We start from the raw sequence: 20,111 nt of genomic DNA on the forward strand, positions 1-20,111 counted from the left end.
CAGCTAACTTCCTCATACCTGATAACCAAATATAGTATGCACTAACCAGTAAAAATTCTCTCCCAATGTTCTTACACTTACTCTGTTTACAAAAATCCATTTTTATTCCGTGGAACTCCTTTACCCCATGGTGGTTGGAGTCTCCTCAGTTCATGAATTAATTCAATTAACTCTTAAATTTAAACAAAATTTGTTCAAATTTGAATTTTAACAGGAGCATGCAAAGATTTAGAAAACAACCTAGTCATTGCAGGTAAAACCTAGAAATTTAACAGCCTTTCATTCACCTGCAAATTGAAAGGAGTCAAAACAGATGTAGGTGTCAACAAAATTCTGTGCTTTGTAGCAGTTATCTTACTGAGTTAACAAGGGGCAGTGGTACAGCCATTAGAAGTTGTACAATAGTGGGAAAATTTTCAACACAAATAGAGCAGGCTGAAGGTAGTTTCATGTAAAACAAAAAAATACAGACCTAACTGCTCACCCTAAACAGGAAAAAAAATGATAAGAAAAATACTTGATACTTGATACTGAAAAATGATACAGCACATTACATGTAAGAGACATTTGCATTTAAAGAATTATCTTAGTGGAGATAAGACTGTAAATTAACCTTTAATTAGGTTGTACTATAAATGCATTCTCTCAAAGTGACATAAGTATTTGATGTGGTTGAGGATAGTGTAACAACCTTCCTATTCCCAAGCTCTGCATCTAATTTTATCTTTATGCAAAAGCAATACAAATCACAACCATTTTTATTGTCCAGTTGTTTGGAGTTTTATTCAAAGAGCAAAGACTTGACAGTGCATAGAATAAACATCTGTCTCATGGGCCACGTGCAGGGCCAGCACCAAAGGATTGAGAATGTATTTTGCTCACTAAAAGTTGTATTGAGTTTTGTTAAACCTCATCGCTCCACCAAAGGTTAAAAGCATTCAGTGTGGTTTGCGAGCAAGGTCAGCACCGTGAGCAACCATTCCCGGTTCCCTTGAACCTACCGAAAGTCCATGCAAGGGGAAGCAAATGCGACACGAGGCAAATGGTCCAAACCCAAAGACCAGGGAAGGGTTCAGTAGACCCATGACATTAAAGAGCATGTGGTCTAGAAACCTTCATAAATTCCCGAGTTGTCAGTACAACCATGGAATTGTGATAGATGATGGGGAGAGGCTCAATTATTCACAGAAAAGTTCTTGCAGTCCCTGATTCCAGTCACGGTAGATAACCATCACCCACGTTATTTTGCTTAATCCGCAAAGCCTGTATGAGGTAGGTGTTAGCCCCTCTGTCACCTGCCGTGGACTTGAGAAGTCAAAGAGTTCCATTCAAGCATGCCCAGGGCCTGCTACAATCTGTTCCTAGTCATTTTTAATGACTTTCCCTGTTATTTTGAACTTTGTTTTACTCCTCTTCCTATTGAAGTTAGATGTGCATCTTTGCAATTATTCATTTTACTTAGAAACAACTTTTCGAGTGGAGATGACGAGCATCCTCAGGAAAAGCAAAACCATTTTTTAAGTAGATGGAAATCACAAAGTTGGATATTCTGCAAAGCAGAGTAGGATCTACAGACACCAGTAACACAAAGTTAAAAAAAGTAGTCCTTAGTAACAGTGATATATCCCCATGGGTACTTTTTGATAACACTGGTTCATTGTATCTTAATGGTAAAGAACTTTTTAAATTAGCCACTGGTATAAAATGTAATGCCAAAGCTGGTTTTAGACATCAAATCATAGTACAAGCAGATTATCTGGTTGGTTGGCTTTATAATTCCATCCCTTAATCAGATATTTTAGAAGAAATGTTTTTCAAATGTCCTCCTTGTGATGGATCCAGAAGCTCAGTTTAGAAAGAAAAGTACTTGGTAAACCATTCCTGATGCACAGAGCCCTGTTTCTGCTGGGCTTCTTTGGATTGGGCTGTTTCACCATCCTGTGTCCTAAAACAAACAAAAAAGTTCTCATATCAAAAGTTTTAAAAATACTCAATATACAACTTAATACCCCTCTGTCTTCTGGGGAAAGATAACCACTTCTTTTACTCTTCAGAAGACACTAGAATGGAACTGGCTAATATGACTTAGCTAGAAACAAGGTAAAGGATGAGGGGGAGGGGTATCTAACTCCTGCTTTGCAATCAGAAAGTTGTTCAGTGTTTCATCTAAGACTTAGTGGTTACTATACTAACAAGATGCATTTTGCAACATTTATTATTTATTTCAGACACAAATTAGACTGGAAATCCCAGAAATAAAGATAAAAGAAACAAACAGTAATAGCATTACAATTTATGGCTTTTTCAAAGCTACCTGTGGAAATTAGCCCAGTAAACTGAAAAGGGGAGAACAGGCTAGAGGGTATACCGTAAACCTGTACTGGCATTTGGGGAAATTTCATATAAAACACTGGACGCACAGCTGTGAAAAGAGGAGCATAACATTGAAGTGAGCCTGAGACCACAGTCAGGAGCTGGCTCTGGCACTGTTCGTGGGACTGTGACCTTGGACTCTGCACCTCAGTTTCCTCAGCTGTGATACAGGGCTGGACCCCCCTCACTACCTCTAGGGGAGTACCTGCCAGCTCAACATTCATCAAGGCGTGCGGCTCCACATTTGATCAAAAGCCACCAGGCAGGCAGGGCCTCCGGAACTGAAACACTTCAGAAGGGGCCCATTCTGAAATGCCAAGTTCAAAGCCCAGAATTAAAAATTTTGCCCCTGAATGGAAGACTGGATAGGAGGAAGACTTAACAAAAGGGAAAATCACAAGTTTCCAGGAAAAGAAACATACTAAAAGGGGTTCTAGAAAAATATCTGAGCTCATCATGCATGATCAGATTAACAGGCCTTAAAATTTCAAGGTGATGCAATGTCTTGAGAAATCACCTTAATGATAGTAGTGAAAATACACCGAGGGCTTCTGTGCCAGGCCCTGTGCTAAGCATTTCCTATGGATTAAATTCCTTTAATCTCCCATCAGTCCAGTGAGATAGGTGCTGTATTATCTTCATTTTAGAGGTGAGGAGACGGGAGACCAGAGAGATCAAGTGACCTGCCTAAGGTCACACAGCTAGGAGGAGGGAGGGCCAGAATTTGATCCCAAAGCCCATCCTCCATCTAACCCACACTGACGTTGTCAGCTAAGTGAGTAGTTGTCCCTTGTCTAATAATCCATGGAAAAAGTCCTGGGAATTGGTACCAGAAACGTGTCTTTTCCAGGAATGGCGTGCTTCCTTTCTGTTAGAAAACCTAACCTTTTCCCTATTGGCTGGACTGTAATCTGCTCAAGACAAGACTTGCTTCGCTATTCTTTTGATCTGCCCAAATGTGGGGTGCAGGAATGTTACAAATTAATTCTAATTTCCCTCTTATCTATATGGAAATGAATTCATGGCTCCCTTCCCTTACCTTGTGGCAGTTTTGGCATCTGGAGACTGGGTGGGTTTGTAAGGCTGGCCACAGCTGGGGCTTGGGTCCAGGCTGGGAGACTTGGTTATGGGAGGGGTGTTGATTCTGGAGCTTAGATCACCGCTCAGAAAGTTCTTTGCATAGGAGGCTAGATTGGGCACGCTGACAACCCGACTGGGCACATCCTCCACCTTCTTTTTCTATTTGTATTAAAGAAAAGGTTCATGAGTGCCACACACACACCAAAAGGCATTATTGTAAAACAAATAAGGGCTGCCCAACTGAAACTATATGGGAGAGGAGTTGATGTTTTTATTTTTATTTACATGTTATTTTTAGCAACATTTTGCTCCAGTCTTAATTTTGTGTTTTAAAAAACATACCAGTCCACAATCCCTTATCCAAAACCTTTGGTGGCAGATATGTCTTGGAATCAAAAAAGAAAAATTTTTTTTTTAGATTTTAGAAGGTAAAAATGCAGTATGCCACAGAGCATCCTCAGCTGGGGTGGCCCATCCTAACCACAACTGTATTAATATTTCCAGAGTGAACTTACATTTTGTCACACTAAGAGGGAGAGACAAGGGACTATAAGTGAGCTCAAAGGTTCAGTCAAGTCAGGTTTATTACCAGTTGAGCTATAAAAAGCCCTCATTTTTTAGAACTTTCAGGATTACATGACTAGGCAGATAAGAGGCTTGGCTGTGAATATGCTCATTGTAACAAATTCCCAAATCACGTAAATCAATAAAGTTAAGGAGTAGGAGAGTCCTACTCTCCACACCCTCCTTCCCATCACTCAGATGTACCCATTATTGCTGGTGACACATACTTATTTTAGAAAACTTGTAAAATACAAAAATCCTTAAAAAAATAAAGCCACACGTAATCCCAGTAGCCAGATGGAGACACTGTTTGCTGATTTTCTGGACTATTTCCTGTGGTCATTTCCCAATGATTCTTCTGAATGTATGCCAGCCTGTCAGTAAGCTACAGTCAGCTGGCGGAAAACCCAAGCCAGCTGAATTGTGTAAAAACATTAAAACCAGTATAACCAGTTTACCTTCATTGAAGGGGTCAAACACCCAGGATGAGGATTGAAAGAAAAGGACCGATTCCGATGGGACATGGCGCTGGGAAAGGCTGCGTAGTGAAATCTTCTCTCCTCCTGGAAAACCAACACACCTGAGTCCAACTGAGCCTAAACATAGCCCTGGGCGGGACTTGCAGGAAGAAGGATGTGTGCAGGAGAATACAGAGAGAGGCCAAGGCTAGTTGGGGAGGGGAGGTCAGCTGGAATCCAGAACCCACTGGCTTCCAGGAACACCTTTAGCTTCTGGGCCTTTGGTGTCTCCCAATCACTCAAAACAGAATCAGAGAGGGCAAGTTCATTTGGAGTGCCTAAAGAAGGTAGAGATTCAAGTGCTCTTAGCACCTGAGAAGAGTCTACTACCAACAATGTATAAGGCAAAGAAAGAAAACCATGTCTTTTCCTCCCCGCCTTTCTTGTACTGTAGAAATTTTCTAACACACAAAAATAGAGTAATAAAACCATCTCCTCATCACTTTTGCCACTCATGTTTGTGCCACCCTCCCCTTTTTTATTTTCTGTGATACTACTTTTTTTTTTTGGAGCTGTTGTAGGTTTTCAGAAACATCATACCATCAGTACAGAGCTCCCATCTATTCTAATATTAACATTTTGCATTAGTGTGTTAATTTGGTTACAATTCAATTATTACAATTATGCTATTAACTTCAGTCTATGTTGTACAGTTTTGAGTCTGTGTGTGTTGTATGTATATGTGGTAACTTATATATAACCTAAAATTTGCCTTTTTATCCTTTCAGTATTATTTGTAAAGCAAAATTCCAGTTATCATGTAATTGCATCTATAAATATATCCAAATGTATCTCCAAGAGATATAGACTCTTGCCTTTTCTTTAACATAATCATAATACCTTTGTCACATTTAGCAAATGGGCAATAATTCCTTATTAATACCATCTGATTTTCAGGTTTTGATGTTTCCCTGCTGTCTCATTACTGTAGAGCAGAAGCAATGGGGAGAGAGCATTAGGGGGACGTCAGTGTTTGGGAGGAGGGTAGTAGGGGAATGAGAGTGGGGAACAAGGTGGGGGACTGTGTCTGCGGCAGGTATGATGGGGGGCCCTGCTGGCCACGGTTAAGATGGATTTTACTCTGAGGGAGCTGGGAAGCTACAGCAGATGCTGAGTGGAGTCTCGCCATGATCCGAATTGATATTAAGGTCCTAAGGTCACTCTGGTTGCATGAGACCAGAGAGAGGGGGCCAGTTAATAGATTCTCCATGTGGGTGTTGATGGGGCTTGGATGGCAGAGAGGGTGGGAAGTGCTTTGTCTTCTGATGTGGTTCACCAGCTCTCACCCACAGGGGCCGCTCTGCTGGGAGTGAATCCGTCATCCACTGTCACCATGGCTGAACAGAACCCACTGTGAGCTGTCCTAGCGGATTTCAGCTGGGGCAATATAAAGAAAGCTGGGGGAGAGCCTAGAGCACTGGTCAAAGTGGAAGTGGCCCGGATGTGAGGGAGGTGGACTTTGGGCACAGGCAGGAGGAGATGGCGCAGAGGGGCATTTCAAAGATAGGACAATCGGGCCTTGGTGCCTTCTGGATACAGAATCAGAGGGCATCAAGGGGCTTGGAGATAACTTTTCTACTTAAGGGGCCTCGGGGTGGCTTTGAAAACTAGAAAAAAGGTGGCCACTTTTACAAAAGGATTATTGATTCTACTAAAATCCAATTCAAGGCAAGCCATTCTAGATTTACCTAAATTCTGCAGGTTAAAAATGGCATCAATATCAACAGCAGGCAAATGCTGATGGACTTAGGGGAGTGATGGTTTTCTTCTATTTTCCTCCATTAACTTTTCTGATGAACAGTTCTTTCTTTTGTAATAGGAAACAGTAACACGGAGCCTCCGTAAGTTTGTTCTACGTTTATGAGGATTACATTTTAGCCCCTGAAGGTACCCTATGGTGCCCCACCCTGGCGAGGGCCAAAACTGCCTCACCGTGAGCTGTTTGATGATCTCCTCTCTCTCCTTCAGCCGGGTCTGCAGGCGGCCGATGAGCTGCAGGTCCTCGGGTCGGGACACCCCCTTTCCAGGCTTCTCGCTGCAATCTTTGAGTCTGTTTTAAGCAGGTAACAGTTAGTTCTCTGCAAGGACTACTCACCAAAAAGGAACAGAACAAGTGGACAGAGATACTCTTGTGTGCTTAGCCTGGGCAGGCACTCTGTTCACAAACGAGGAAACTGAGGCCCAGAGAAGGGAAGGAGCTTGCCCAGGCCCTCCCAGAGAGTTGGCTGCAGAGCTGGGGGTGGAGCCCAGGACCCCTGCTGCCCAGCCTGAGATTTCTCAGCAACCCTGAGACTGTAGGGCCAAGGAAACCTGGTCTGCCAAAGGCCTGCGTGTGCACTTAGGAGGGCTCTGGGAGAAAAATGGGGGCCACAAGGACAAGGACAGCAGGTTACGCCAATGCCAATGTGGCTCTGATGTCATCTGCTGATGGATTCGGAGTATGGCATGTTCTTTCAGTATGAACCCAGAGAGAACTTAGTCTGAAGGGGATGGGGGGCACAGAGGTCGGGGGAAGAGGAAGGGAGAGGGCATCAGTTTGCTTACTGTGTGCAGTTAAGAGTCCAGGGCTTTGGAGATGGCACTGGGCTCAAATCCTGGCTCTGCTTTTCTCTAGCTAGGTGACCCTGGGCATGTCATTTCACCTAGTGAGACTCGGCTCCCTTTTCTTTAAAAATGGCCATGGAACTTGGGTGGGCAGTTGAGAGGATTCCATGAGATAATGGGCATCAGGCACCGGGTAAGTGCCCGTCAGATGACAGCTGGTAAAACCTGACATGTGCAACTTTTGCGTGATCTGCAACTGGAGGCAGCAGAAAAGTTTTTAAGAGTGCAGGCTTAGGGTCAGACAAATTGCATTTAAATTCATTTTGTGCTGTGTGGTCTTGGGTAGGTGGCTCACCTGTATGAACCTGGGTTGCTGCAATCAACTCCTAACTGGGGGGTCTCCCTGTTGCCACCCCCTCCCCCAGTCTCTACTTCTCTCAGCAGTCTGAGTGACCCTGTTAAAGGTAAATAAATCAATGTCACTACTGCTCAAAGCCTTCCAGGGGCTTCCCAGTACATCCGAACACATTTCCTTCCAGTCCAGGGCAAGGTCACACATCCTGGTGGTCTGAAGCTCTGTATCACCTCTTCAACGTAATCCATTTCTATGGGTGTGAACCCTTTGCAAGCAGAACCTTTTTATTTTAATATTTTTATTGAGAAACACATACATACATCCATGCATGGTATACAATCAATGGCAAGTAGGACCTTTTGATGAGGTTACTTCAGTTAAGGTGTGGCCCGCCTCAATCAGGGTGGGTCTAAATCCTATTACTGGAATCCTTTATAAGCAGAATGAAATTCAGAGAGAAAAAGCCATACATGGGAAGTATGAAGCTAAAATTCAACAGAACCTGGAAGAGAACGCAGAGGCCAGGAGAGGCCACCATGTGCCCTGCCATGTGACAGAGGAGCCCAGGATGAAAGGATCACCCAGCCAGCCCCAGAATACAATTCTTCAAGAAGAAAACATTGCCTTAATGATGCCTTGATTTGGACTTTCTCTTGGCGTCAAAACCATGAGCCATTAAATTTCCATTATTTAAGCCATCCCTTGGCATGGCATTTGTTTGAGCAGCCTAGGACACTGAAACATACACCAACCCCTACCCAGCCAAGTCTGCTGACCCACTGATGTCTTTCCTGACACGTGCCTACTGACTCACTCACTCCACTTCAGCCACAAGAGCCCTTCGAATGTCTTCAGTCTGCAAGGCAAGGGCCCAGGGCCTTTGCATGTGCTATTCCTGCTGCTTGGAATGCTTTTTCCAGATCGATTTGCTCATTTCCTTCCTCTTTGTGCTTAAATGTCATCTCCTCAGAGGGGCTTTCAACTGAGTACCTTTACCACTCTCTATACCTTGATCCTGTTTGGATTTTTTCAAAAGAACTTCCATCACTTGATGGGAAGTTAATTATTTGCTTATTTCTAACTGCCCCTCTAGAATGTGTGAGCTCTATGAGAACATGGTCTTGTTTTGTTCCTTGCCAACATGTCTCCAGACCCTAAAGCACCACAGAACATACAGCAGGCCCAGAATACATATTTGCTGCATGAATAAGTGAATTCGTGCACACACAAGGGCCCTCCTGGGTCCTTTTCTGTCAGTGGGATTAACAGTTCCCACCCTGAAGGATGGTTGTGAAGATGAGATGAGATGATGCATGGCAGGACAGGGCAAATGCTCAGGAAAGTAGCCCTGATCATTCTAATTTGTTCCAGATGTGAGGGTTAAATAGGGTGAAACAGACCCCATGAGACAGTACCCATCCCACATAGTGCTCATCCCATGCCCAACGTGGAAAAGGAACATAATCTCAAAAAACGCTGGGTGACCAACCAGTTTTCCCAGGGACAGAGAGGCATCCTGGGATGCAGGGCTCTCAGTTTTAAAACAGGGAAGGTCCCAGAGAGGCTGGAAGGAGTGGGTCACCCTAATAAAACAGTGCCTGCCTGGTGGTCCCTGCCAACATGGGGCCCCGGGCTTCGCTTACTCAGTCTCCAGGGTGGCCAGCCGGGCCTGCAGCCGGGCCTGGGCGCTGGTGAAGTCAGCCACCATGGCTTGCATCTCCTTCCGGTGCTCCTGGCGCAGCGCTTCCACCTCCCTGTCCCGCTGGGCTTGCGTCTCCTCCTCCAGCAACCTGCGAGGTGCAGGAGCACGCTCTGTCCCGGGCTCCAGGCCCTAACCCGTCAGCCCTGGGCTTATCCCCCCACTCTGCTGAGCCGTCTGGTTTGGGAGGCCATAGGGAAAGGGAAGGAACCTGAATCTGAGGCCAGGATGGCTGTGGGAAGGGGACTGGGGCTCCCGGGTCGTGGGGGTGTCCCTTTCCCAGCACCCTGTTGCCCCAGCGTTCCACACAAGAGCAGTCTGAGCATGAGGGGTAGGCTTCAGGGGGAAGGCATGGAGAACAGCGCTGGAGGGGAGCCCCCAAAAGCACGGTCTTCCCTTGGGCCCAGCAGGGGGACCTGGAGGCTGAGGTTCTGTGTGGGAATCACTGAACGCTAGGACTCTCAGGGACCTGGGAGACCAGCTGTCCAGGATGGAAAGGCGGGTGGAGCAGGGCTGTCTGCAGCCTCAGTCGCCACTGTCACTCCCTGCCTGTCACCAGCAGGAAGCTCTGCCCTGCTCAGTTTCCTCATCTAGAAAATGGTTCTTACAGCAAAGGGCTGTTGCAAAAATGAATGGAGGTACTACATTTCAGAACAGTCACTGGCACAGAGCACATCTTCACTAACGATGATTAGTTAATCTAGGCTCAAAGCACAGTGCCAGGCTGACACAGCAAGATTCAATTACATAACCCATAATATTTAGGGGGAAAAAGGGTCCTATAGCATTAAAAGGTCAAAAGGGGAAAATTGTGAACAGTTTTTGCCTGGGCCTGGGACATATTTATTAAAGAAACTGAATTGGTAGTTTTAAACCTCCCAACAAGGGGGAAAAGGCTGCAAATTCAGATTGATGATAAATTATCCAACCTGGATTAGATAATGATAGTGACAACCAAATTTCCTGAGTGCTTCCTCAATGCCAGGGACCCTGCTGAGCACTGAGTATATATACATTTCCCCGCATTCCACAACGGCCCTGAGACGTGGCCCAGTGTCCCCATTTTAAAGGTAAGGACAGTTGGGGAGGAGTTAGTGACCCCCATGTTCACACAGCACTGTCTGACCCATTCTCCTATACCGGCTCCCTAAGGCTGGATTTGATAACACTGTGGGTGTCTTCTAGGTCCGAGTCCGTAGATTTTCTGATTTATACAGGGAAATCGGGGTTCCCTCCTCAATTTCGGGACAAATCCTCTGCAGTTTTGAGATCCAGAGTTCCTGGAGTCCTAGCACTTTCACGATCAAAGGGGCAACCTCAGCCAAACGCCAGAGGTGAGGAATCCTTCCTTTGGGAGGACGCAGATGGGGAGACCCAAGCTGGGTTCTCAGAGAGCCCGGCGACCCCCAGGAATGGGGACTCAGGGCCCCAGCGCACCTGCGCTGGTCGCGGAGCTGCAGCGCCTCCTGCCGGTGCTGTTCCACCTCGGCCCGCAGCCGCCGCACCGCGTCCTGCAGCTGCGCGTTCTCCCCCCGAAGCCCGCATCCCTCGCCAGGGGCCTGCTCAGCGGCGCCCTTCAGGGAGGCGGCCTGGCCCGGGCCGCCCCCGTCCTGCGGAGAAGGAGGGAGAAATGCTCTTAGGGGGCTTCATGGAGGAGGAGACGCCAAGGGGCCAGGTGCCGGGCAAAGATGGGAGACCTGTGATCCATCTGCCAGCCTGGAGCCCAAGTCAGCCCCTGGCTGGGAAAAGGCCTGATAACTCTGGAAGCCAAGGTTGGTGCTGAAATCAAAATAAACAGAACACCCCGTCTGTTTCATGCTTCCGTGACTCTGCACGCACACCCCCACACCCCCACCCCTTGTCGTCCCCTCCACCTGGAAAGCCCTCCCCACCCCTGTAAACAGGACTGCCTAGGGAAGCCCTCCCTGAGCCCTCAGAGGACAGGAGATAAGCCTGTCCCTTCTCCACTGTCACCACATCTCTTCTGGCCAGGCCAGAGTGGTCATGCCCAAGTGCAGGATTTGCTGAAATGCTGGTTCCTCCACTGTGCCCGGGGGCTTCAGGGGAAGGAACCCTATCTTATTCATTCAGGGGAAGGAACCCCATCTTACTCCTTTCTTTCCATTCTGGTAGCACAGGTGCCAAATGAGTGCTTGTTGAAGGAAATTATGCTTGAATACCAGTGGTTCCAATAGAAACACTAGGATTTCTGGCCAACATTAAATGGGGGCGGATTTAAACCCTGACTTGGCCGAAGGCTTGTGCATCTGTCCATGCTACACAAAGATAGCATGGCGGTTTTGCACGGGGGTCATGTGTGGCCTGTGCCTCTCCTGCCTTGGGGTCTGCATGGCGTGGATTGCCTGTGGAAACCCATCTGGCCGCACACATGCAGAACCTGGATGAGCAAGAACCAGGAATTAATGACCGGTGGGGACCATCCGTGGTCATTTGAACAGAGAGATGAGAATTGTTTCACAGGACCCCTCTGAAGATCCCAGCAGGAGGGAGCACCCCTTACAGCCAGTGTACCAATGCATCCTTGAATTTGGGTTCCCACTTCCCTGTCTCTCTACTGCTCCCTGGGGGCTGTTCCTCCCTGCTGAGACCCCCAGGTGCCCTCTGAGTGGGTTATAACACAGCGACCTGAGGTTCCCATCCATCTACTTCATAGAACACATTCTGTCTTCCCTCCGATATACTTAACAGACCAGGCTATGCTCCCTGTAAATCATCACTTCTTAATTTTATCATTAAACGCAGAAATTGTCTTCAGCACTAGCAAATTCTAGAGTGAATGGTCCCCATGTCCCCAGGCTCTTCAACAGGGCTGGGCCACCAACTAACCATGGTGATACCCAAATGCTGGTGGAGACCCAACTGCATGAACACTTACTGCCTAGGGAGCAGGGGTCAGACGAAGCAGACATGGCCTTGCTCTCAACAAGAGAGCTCACAATCCAGCTGAGGAGACAAGAGCATCTATGAAGAGACGGGCCCCTAACAGGAGCAGGCAGAAGATCCTAGCTGCCAGATGTGCTGGGTCAACAGGCAATGCTCCAGGAGCTCAGAGGGCAGAGAGGGAAGGCTCCAGCATGGAGGGATAAGCTGGGTAGGGTGGAGGGAGAAAGGCATTCTAGACTGGAGCAAAGGCCCCTAAGGAAGATGCAGAGGATATGTTTATGAGCAGAGGGGGAATATGACCCAAATACCAATGGCAGCCAGCGGGTGAAGGTTTTGCAATGCCAGGCAAGGCATTTGAAGCTTATTCTGTTGGCAATGAGGAGTCACTAAAGGCTGTATATAAAAATAAAGTACCTTAGATTAACTGCAGGCCATCCATGGTCCATTGGAGGTAAAGAGGCTTGAATAGTTAGGACATCACTGTGGTACCCAGCTAGAGTAGAAACTATGGACACGCAAGGAAGGGGTGGAATCGGCAAAGCTTGCCCAGGAAGTTCAGGGAGAGTTAGCCTTGAACCTGTATGACAATAGGCTTTCCCCTTCAGGGGAACAGGGAGATCTAGACCATGAGTCTGTCTGGGGAGGTATTCTGAGAAATCCCCTCCAGATCGCAAGGAGTGACCCAGACCAGCTGTCTCTAGGACCTGTCTGGCCCAAATACCCCTGAGGTGCTACTGTATCTAATTTATATAAATAGCATGTAGTATGTGGAACGTGCTATGCACTCTTTGAAGATGTGAGCATGTAGGCCCCCTGGAGCCTCTCCTTCACAGCACTTCTTGCTGCAGCCCTAGTACTGCTCCAAGTGGGGTGTGGTAGGGGCGGAGGGGAGCACTGACCTCTGCAGTGATGGCGTGGTCCTCAGTGTCCCTTGGGGGCTGGGGGATGGACTGCTCTCTGCCCAAGCCCCCCAGAGCCCTCAGTTCAGCCTGCAGGGCCTCCAAGTCCTTTTGGTGCTCGGAGCAGGTGGCCCGCTGCTCTGACAGTTCCTGCCTGAGGGATTCTGCAGAAGAGAGAAGAGCAGAAAGAAGTTCACATGCCTGGCCAAAGCTGCCGGTTGTCCTGCAGGGACATCAGTCTCCAGGGTGAAGTGGGATGGGAAGCTACTGATGTCTTTGGATCGAGTTCCCAAACACATTCCAATATAATAGCAATAAGGACCACTGTGTATTGAACATGGACCACGTGCTAAACCCTTGGGTAACTGTTCTCAGTTAAGCCCCAAGGTTCCACCAATGTATTATCCTCCCCATTTTAGCACAAGGAAACCAAGGCTCAGAGAGGCTGAGTAACTTTCCCAGAGCCACACAGTTAGCAAGTGGTGGAATTCGGATTCCAAGCTTCAAATGGTCCTTTGTCCTGAACCATCTGCTTGGCCACTGCTGGTCTGTCAAGGTGGGCAACCAGGTTGGGCAGGCATGCTCTGAGTCCAGGCCTGAATCCAGAAGCAGAACTCAACCAAGTCAAGAAACCAAAGGAAGAACTGGGAGTTGCCAAATGACTGGGGGGCGGGGGGCCCTTCTGGGGGTAAGGGTCTCAAGTCAAAATTGTAACATTTATATTAACTTTCAAAGAGACAAAAAATTCACAGGTTCTCCTTCCCAACAGCATGGGGTCTGGAGGAGGAGACGGCAGGTCATCCTGCCAGGATCAGAATTCAAATTTATAAGTCCCCAACTAAGGGAAGAGTAAGGCCAGAAACTTGAGTTTCTCCTTAAAGGATGGTGGGATTTTTAAGTGGGATAATAATTCCCAGCATGAACCAAAAGCAAAGAAAACAAAATGAAGATACTTCTACGTCTTTCTGATAGAGGAGCCACTGTTCAGAGCTGCTAATTTTTTTGAAAGAATATCATTTCCAAGTGCTAACAGGTTTGATACTTAATTTTCTGTGTGAAATTTTAAGAATCTTTATGTTTTAGTTATTACAAATCATTCTTGAAACACTGTTTGATAATCCCATAAGCCACAAGATAAGGACTCATATAGGTCTCCCTGCACAGCAGCTGTTGAACATATATTTGTAAAATTAATGAATGGTGTGCTGTGTAAAAATTAATGACATTGTAAAAGTGTAGCAATTACAAAAGATTTCCCATCAGCTTGCTAAGCTTCTCTCAAAGGCCCCTTATACTGAACACAGAGAGAAGCTTAATGTATCCTGTTGATTTAAGATTAAAAATTAACTGGGTCATCATTCCTCTTGAACTGAATTATTTTTTTACTAATATGTTTATTGTGTTTATCTGAAGTTACTTATTTGCTTTTTTATTGACTTTTATTACATATTCACATACCATGTAATCATCCAAAGTATATAGTCAATGGTTCACAATATCATCCTGTAGCTGTGCATTTATCATCACAATTGACTTTTCAGTTCTCTTTTGTGAAAAATAACATACATACAAAAAAGCAATAAACTTCAAAACACATTGCAACAAATTAGTTGTAGAACAGGTTTCAGAATTTGGTATGGGTTATAATTCCACGATTTTAGGTTTTTACTTCTAGCTGCTCTAAGATATTGGAGACTAAAGGAAATATCAATATAATGATTCAGCAATCATACTCATTTGTTAAACCCTACCTTCTCTGTATAATTCCAATATCACCTTTGATCTTTCTCCCACTCTTTAGGGGTGTTTGGGCTATGCCCATTCTAACTTTTTGAAAGGTGGTGTCAATAACATGGCATAGGGAGATGGAACTAGCTGCTGTTCTGGAGAGGCTGGGCCCTCTGCATTTCAGTACTTATCTGGTCCAGGTACCCATGTAGAGGTTGTAAGTTTCTGGAAAGTTACCCTACTGCATGGAGCCTTTGTAGAATCTTATATTTGCCCTAGGTGTTCTTTAGGATTGGCAGGAATGGTTTTGATTGGGGCTTGGCAACTTCTGATAGGCAGTGATGTCTAATTGAAGCTTACATAAGAATGACCTCCAGAGTAGCCTCTTGACCCTATTTGAACTCTCTCAGCCACTGACACCTTACTTTTACCACTTTTCTCCCTTTTGGTCATGAAGCATTGTTGATCCCATGGTGCTAGGTCAAGTTCATCCCTGGGAGTCATCACCCACACTGCCAGGGAGACTTTCACCCCTGGAGGGCGATGATTTCAGTTGCAGAGTTGGGCTTAGAGAGAGAGGCCACATCTGAGTAACAAAAGAGGCCCTCCGGAAGTAACTCTTAGGCATACCTATAGGTACGCTAAGCTTCTCCACTACTTAGATAAGATTCACAAGAGCAAGCCTCAAGAGAAAGGGCTTGGCCTATTGATTTGGGTGCCCCTAATGTAGGACACAGTATCTGGGGTTTCCTCAGTGGCAAAGTTTGAGAGTTTCATATTTTTTCTCTCATCCCTCTAGGGACTTTGCCAATACTTTTTGATTATCTGCTTAATATACTCTGGGATTCATCCAGGTATTACATTAAGCTATACCGGATAAAGGCCCTCATTCTTATTCTGGGCTTCCTGTGTTTGGATTATTTAAATGATCTATCCAAACAGGTTGAGTTAGATTATATGCTACAAAACATTTAGGCTCTGGACAAAATAAACCTTTCTTCCTTTGGGCTCAAAGAGCAGATGAGGTTTTAAACTACAGATAAGGTCTTCCTTACCCCTGTGTTCTGAATTACTTTACTCCTGATTTGATCAGCTTCATTCTTATCTCTAAATACCAGGTTATACATATATAAAACTGTCTCTCAAAATCCAGAAATAACAATTACCACTCCAGACTAAATATGACTGCTATAAAAGCCTGCAATCTAGGCCCCTTTGTTTTTTTTTTATTAATTAAAAAAAAAAAGAAATTACCACAACATTTAGAAATCATTCCATTCTACATATGCAATCAGTAATTCTTAATATCATCACATAGATATATGATCATCATTTCTTAGTACATTTGCATCGATTTAGGAAAAGAACTAGCAAAACAACAGAAAAAGATATAGAATGTTTATATAGAGAAAAAAATAATAATAATAAATAATATATATATAAAAAAAGAAAAAGAAAAAAAAGAAACAAACAAACAAACAAACAAAAAACTATAGCTCAGATGCAGCTTCATTCAGTGTTTTAACATAATTACATTACAATTAGGTATTATTGTGCTGTCCATTTTTGAGTTTTTGTATCTAGTCCTGTTGCACAGTCTGTATCCCTTCAGCTCCAATTACCCATTATCTTACCCTGTTTCTAACTCCTGCTGGTCTCTGTTACCAATGACATATTCCAAGTTTATTCTCGAATGTCGGTTCACATCAGTGGGACCATACAGTATTTGTCCTTTAGTTTTTGGCTAGTCTCACTCAGCATAATGTTCTCTAGGTCCATCCATGTTATTACATGCTTCATAAGTTTATTCTGTCTTAAAGCTGCATAATATTCCATCGTATGTATATACCACAGTTTGTTTAGCCACTCGTCTGTTGATGGACATTTTGGCTGTTTCCATCTCTTTGCAATTGTAAATAATGCTGCTATAAACATTGGTGTGCAAATGTCCATTTGTGTCTTTGCCCTTAAGTCCTTTGAGTAGATACCTAGCAATGGTATTGCTGGATCGTATGGCAATTCTATATTCAGCTTTTTGAGGAACCGCCAAACTGCCTTCCACAGTGGTTGCACCATTTGACATTCCCACCAACAGTGGATAAGTGTGCCTCTTTCTCCGCATCCTCTCCAGCACCTGTCATTTTCTGTTTTGTTGATAATGGCCATTCTGGTGGGTGTGAGATGATATCTCATTGTGGTTTTGATTTGCATTTCTCTAATGGCCAGGGACATTGAGCATCTCTTCATGTGCCTTTTGGCCATTTGTATTTCCTCTTCTGAGAGGTGTCTGTTCAAGTCTTTTTCCCATTTTGTAATTGGGTTGGCTGTCTTTTTGTTAGGCCCCTTTGTTTTCTTGTAAGTATTTTCTAAATGAGACCATACAATAGTCGCTCTTTTGTTTCTGGCTTATTTTGCCTCACCAAATGTCCCACAGGTTCATTCACAACGTTGCGTGCCTTACAATTTCTTTCCTTTTTGTAGCACCACAATATTCAAAAACTCTCGGTTTTGTTTTGTTTTTCAGTGTACTTATTTATTTTGGCTTGGGCAGGCACTGGGAATCAATCCCGGGTCTCTGGCATGGCAAGCAAGAATTCTGCCTGCTGAGCCACCATAACACCATCCTCAGTATACTTATTTTAATGTGTTACTATTAGATAGTATTTTGCCATCCATTTCCGAATTTTTATAATCAGTCCTGCTGTACATTCTGTAGTCCTTCAACACTAATTCCCCCATCTCCACCCTCTATCTCCTGATAGCCTGTGTCCTTAACTTTAACTCTCAGAGTTCACTCACTAATGTCAGTTTATATTAGTGAGACGATACAGTATTTGTCTGCTTCTGGCTAATTTCAAACAGCATATTGTCTTTAAGGTCCAGCAATGTTGTTACATGCTTCATGACTTTATTCTTATAGCTGCGTAATATTCCATTGTATGTATATACCACAGCTTGTTTAGCCACTGGCTCACTGATGGACATTTGCACTGTTTCCACCTTTTGGCAATCATAAATAATGCTGCTATAAACATCGGTGTGCAAATGCTTGTTTGTGTCTTTGCCTTCAGTTTTTCTGAATATATATCTAGTAATGGGATTGCTGGATCATATGCCAATTCTGTACTTAGCTTCCCTAGGAACCACTAAATTGCCTTCTGGAGTGGTTGCACTATTTTACATTTCCACCAACAGTAGATAAGTGTGACTATTTCTCCACATGTTGTTGTTGTTTTTTTTTAATAATCACCATTCTAGTGGGTATGAGCTCATATCTCACTATAGTTTTGAATTTCATTTCCCTAAAAGCCAGTGAAGTTGAGCATCTTTTCATGTGCCTTAGAGCCATTTGTATGTCCTCTTCTGAAAAGTGTCTGTTCATGTCTTTTGCCCATTTAAAAAAATATTTAATTGAGCCCTTACTGTAGAGGAAGCACTGTTCTTAAGTGCTTTACATGTGCTAATTTTTAAGAAAATATTTTTATTGAGAAGTATCCACACATGTACAGTCCAACCATATTATACAATCAGTGGCTCACAATGTCATCACATAGTTGTATACACTATCGTTTGCCACTCTGCTTCTCCATCAGTGCATCCTTCATCCACATCCATTCACTGGGCATCATGTATAATGTCCAAACTCCACAGTCCATCAACACTGTCATGGTCAGGTTCATAGGTCAACTTGGCCAAGTGGTGGTACCTGTTTGTCTGGTTCTAATCACTGGAAGCCTTTTAAGGAGGATTCAGAGGAGACAGGCTCTCTTCCTGCTTCAGTTGGTGAGCCTCTCCTGTGGAGTTCATCCAGACCCTCCATCGGAATCGTCGGCTTCACAACCTGCTCTGGGAATTTTGGACTCTGCATTCCCACGGTCACGTGAGACACTTTTATAAATTTTATATTTGCGAGTGTTTCCTGTGATTCTGTTTCTCTAGAGAACCCTGCCTAATAGAAACACTCTCAATTTTAGATAATTTCGTTGTTCCCAAGAGAAAGATAACCAATAAACACACCCTCACCAAACAGAAAATCCAAACCTTCCCTTAACACTTGTCCCTCCCCCCCATTATTTACCCCTGGTGTAGTGCTAATGTTTTCCTGCTAAACACAGCCCACAGCATGCAATAGCAGTTTCCCCCCATACCCCAAACTTAAACACTCTTTGTACAAGTTTCATACCTTTGCAGTAGTTCATGAAAGAACGAATTTATATTTGTAGTGTTGATCAGTGGGACTCACAGGTCTATATAACCCCTTTCAATCATGTTCATCTTCAATACGGTAATATTACTTATAGACCCACTAGTGAACTGCCTTCTATCTATTCCCTTACATTTAAATTCAACCACATTAGCTAACCACTCTCTGTATCTCTAGGTCCCCTATATTCTGTGTTATAAGCCTCTGATTTTACCTCTACCACAGTCATAAAAGTGGAATCATACAGTGTCTATCCTTTTGTGTCTGGTTTATTCACTCAGCTTTATGTCCCCAAGGCTCATCCATCTTGTCATGTGCTTTAGGACATCATTTTGTCTTACTGCTGCGTAATATTCCATCATACATATGTACCACAGTTTGTTAATCCATTTGTCTGTTGATGGGCACTTGGATTGTTTCCATCTTTTGGCGATTGAATAATACTGCTATGAACATCAGTGTGCAAATGTCTGTTTGTGTAACTGCTTTCAGCTCTTCTGGGTATATACTAAGTAATGCTATTGCCAAGTCATAGGGCAACTCGATATTTTGTTTCCTAAGGAACTGCCTGTGTTAGTTAGCAAGCTGCCAGAATGAGATATATCAGAACTGGAAAGGCTTTTAAAAAGGGGAATTTAATAAGTTATAAGTTTGCAGTTCTAAGGAAGTAAAAGTGTCCAAACTAAGGTACCAACAAGAAGTTACCTTTACTCAAGAAAGGTGATGGGTCTGGAACCTCTCTGTCAGCTGGGAAGTCACATGGCTGGCACCTGCCGGCCCCTTGCTCCTGGTCTCCATTGCTTTCAGCCCCTGTTCCTGTGGGGATTCCTCACTTTGCTTCTCCAGGGCTGGCTTTCATCTCTTGGCTTCCCTTGGCTCTTTCCAGGTTCTGGCTTGCTTAAGATTTCATGGCGCTCTTTCTCCGCCGGCCCGCCGCGCGGCGCCCACGCACCGCAGCAGCCGACCCGCCTGCCCTCCTTCTCCCCCCTCTTTCTCTGCCGGCCCGCCGTGCGGCACCCACGCCCCGCAGCAGCCAACCCGCCCACCCTCCTTCTCCCCCCTCTTTCCCCTCCTGCTCCGGCGGCTCTCCAATCACCACGGTGCCCTCTTCCCCTGCCTTCACCGGCTCCTCCGCTACCAGCCACGACAGCCTTGCCGCCCTCACCTTTCCTCCTCCAGAACAGCTACTGGGGGAGTGAAGATAATACAGAGCAGCTCCCGGAGCCACGAGGGAGATCAAAGG

At 44.9% G+C, this 20,111-nt stretch overlaps 1 protein-coding gene across 1 annotated transcript in view; it reads right to left on the reverse strand.

Annotated features, from left to right (window-relative positions):
• Positions 1-769: 769 nt before the first annotated feature.
• FAM184B (family with sequence similarity 184 member B) overlaps positions 770-20,111 on the reverse strand; it is a 162,644-nt gene continuing 143,302 nt past the window's right edge. The window contains exons 12-18 of the mRNA XM_077137121.1: positions 12,937-13,100; positions 10,571-10,743; positions 9,078-9,224; positions 6,468-6,585; positions 4,476-4,580; positions 3,413-3,612; positions 770-1,945 (exon numbers count right to left, since the gene is read on the reverse strand). Coding sequence (XP_076993236.1) covers positions 1,852-1,945; positions 3,413-3,612; positions 4,476-4,580; positions 6,468-6,585; positions 9,078-9,224; positions 10,571-10,743; positions 12,937-13,100 — 1,001 coding nt within the window. The 3' untranslated portion in view covers positions 770-1,851. The remainder of the gene's footprint in view (positions 1,946-3,412; positions 3,613-4,475; positions 4,581-6,467; positions 6,586-9,077; positions 9,225-10,570; positions 10,744-12,936; positions 13,101-20,111) is intronic.

The sequence above is a fragment of the Tamandua tetradactyla genome, chromosome 19, assembly GCF_023851605.1.
Source record: "Tamandua tetradactyla isolate mTamTet1 chromosome 19, mTamTet1.pri, whole genome shotgun sequence".
Lineage (NCBI taxonomy): Eukaryota > Metazoa > Chordata > Mammalia > Pilosa > Myrmecophagidae > Tamandua > Tamandua tetradactyla.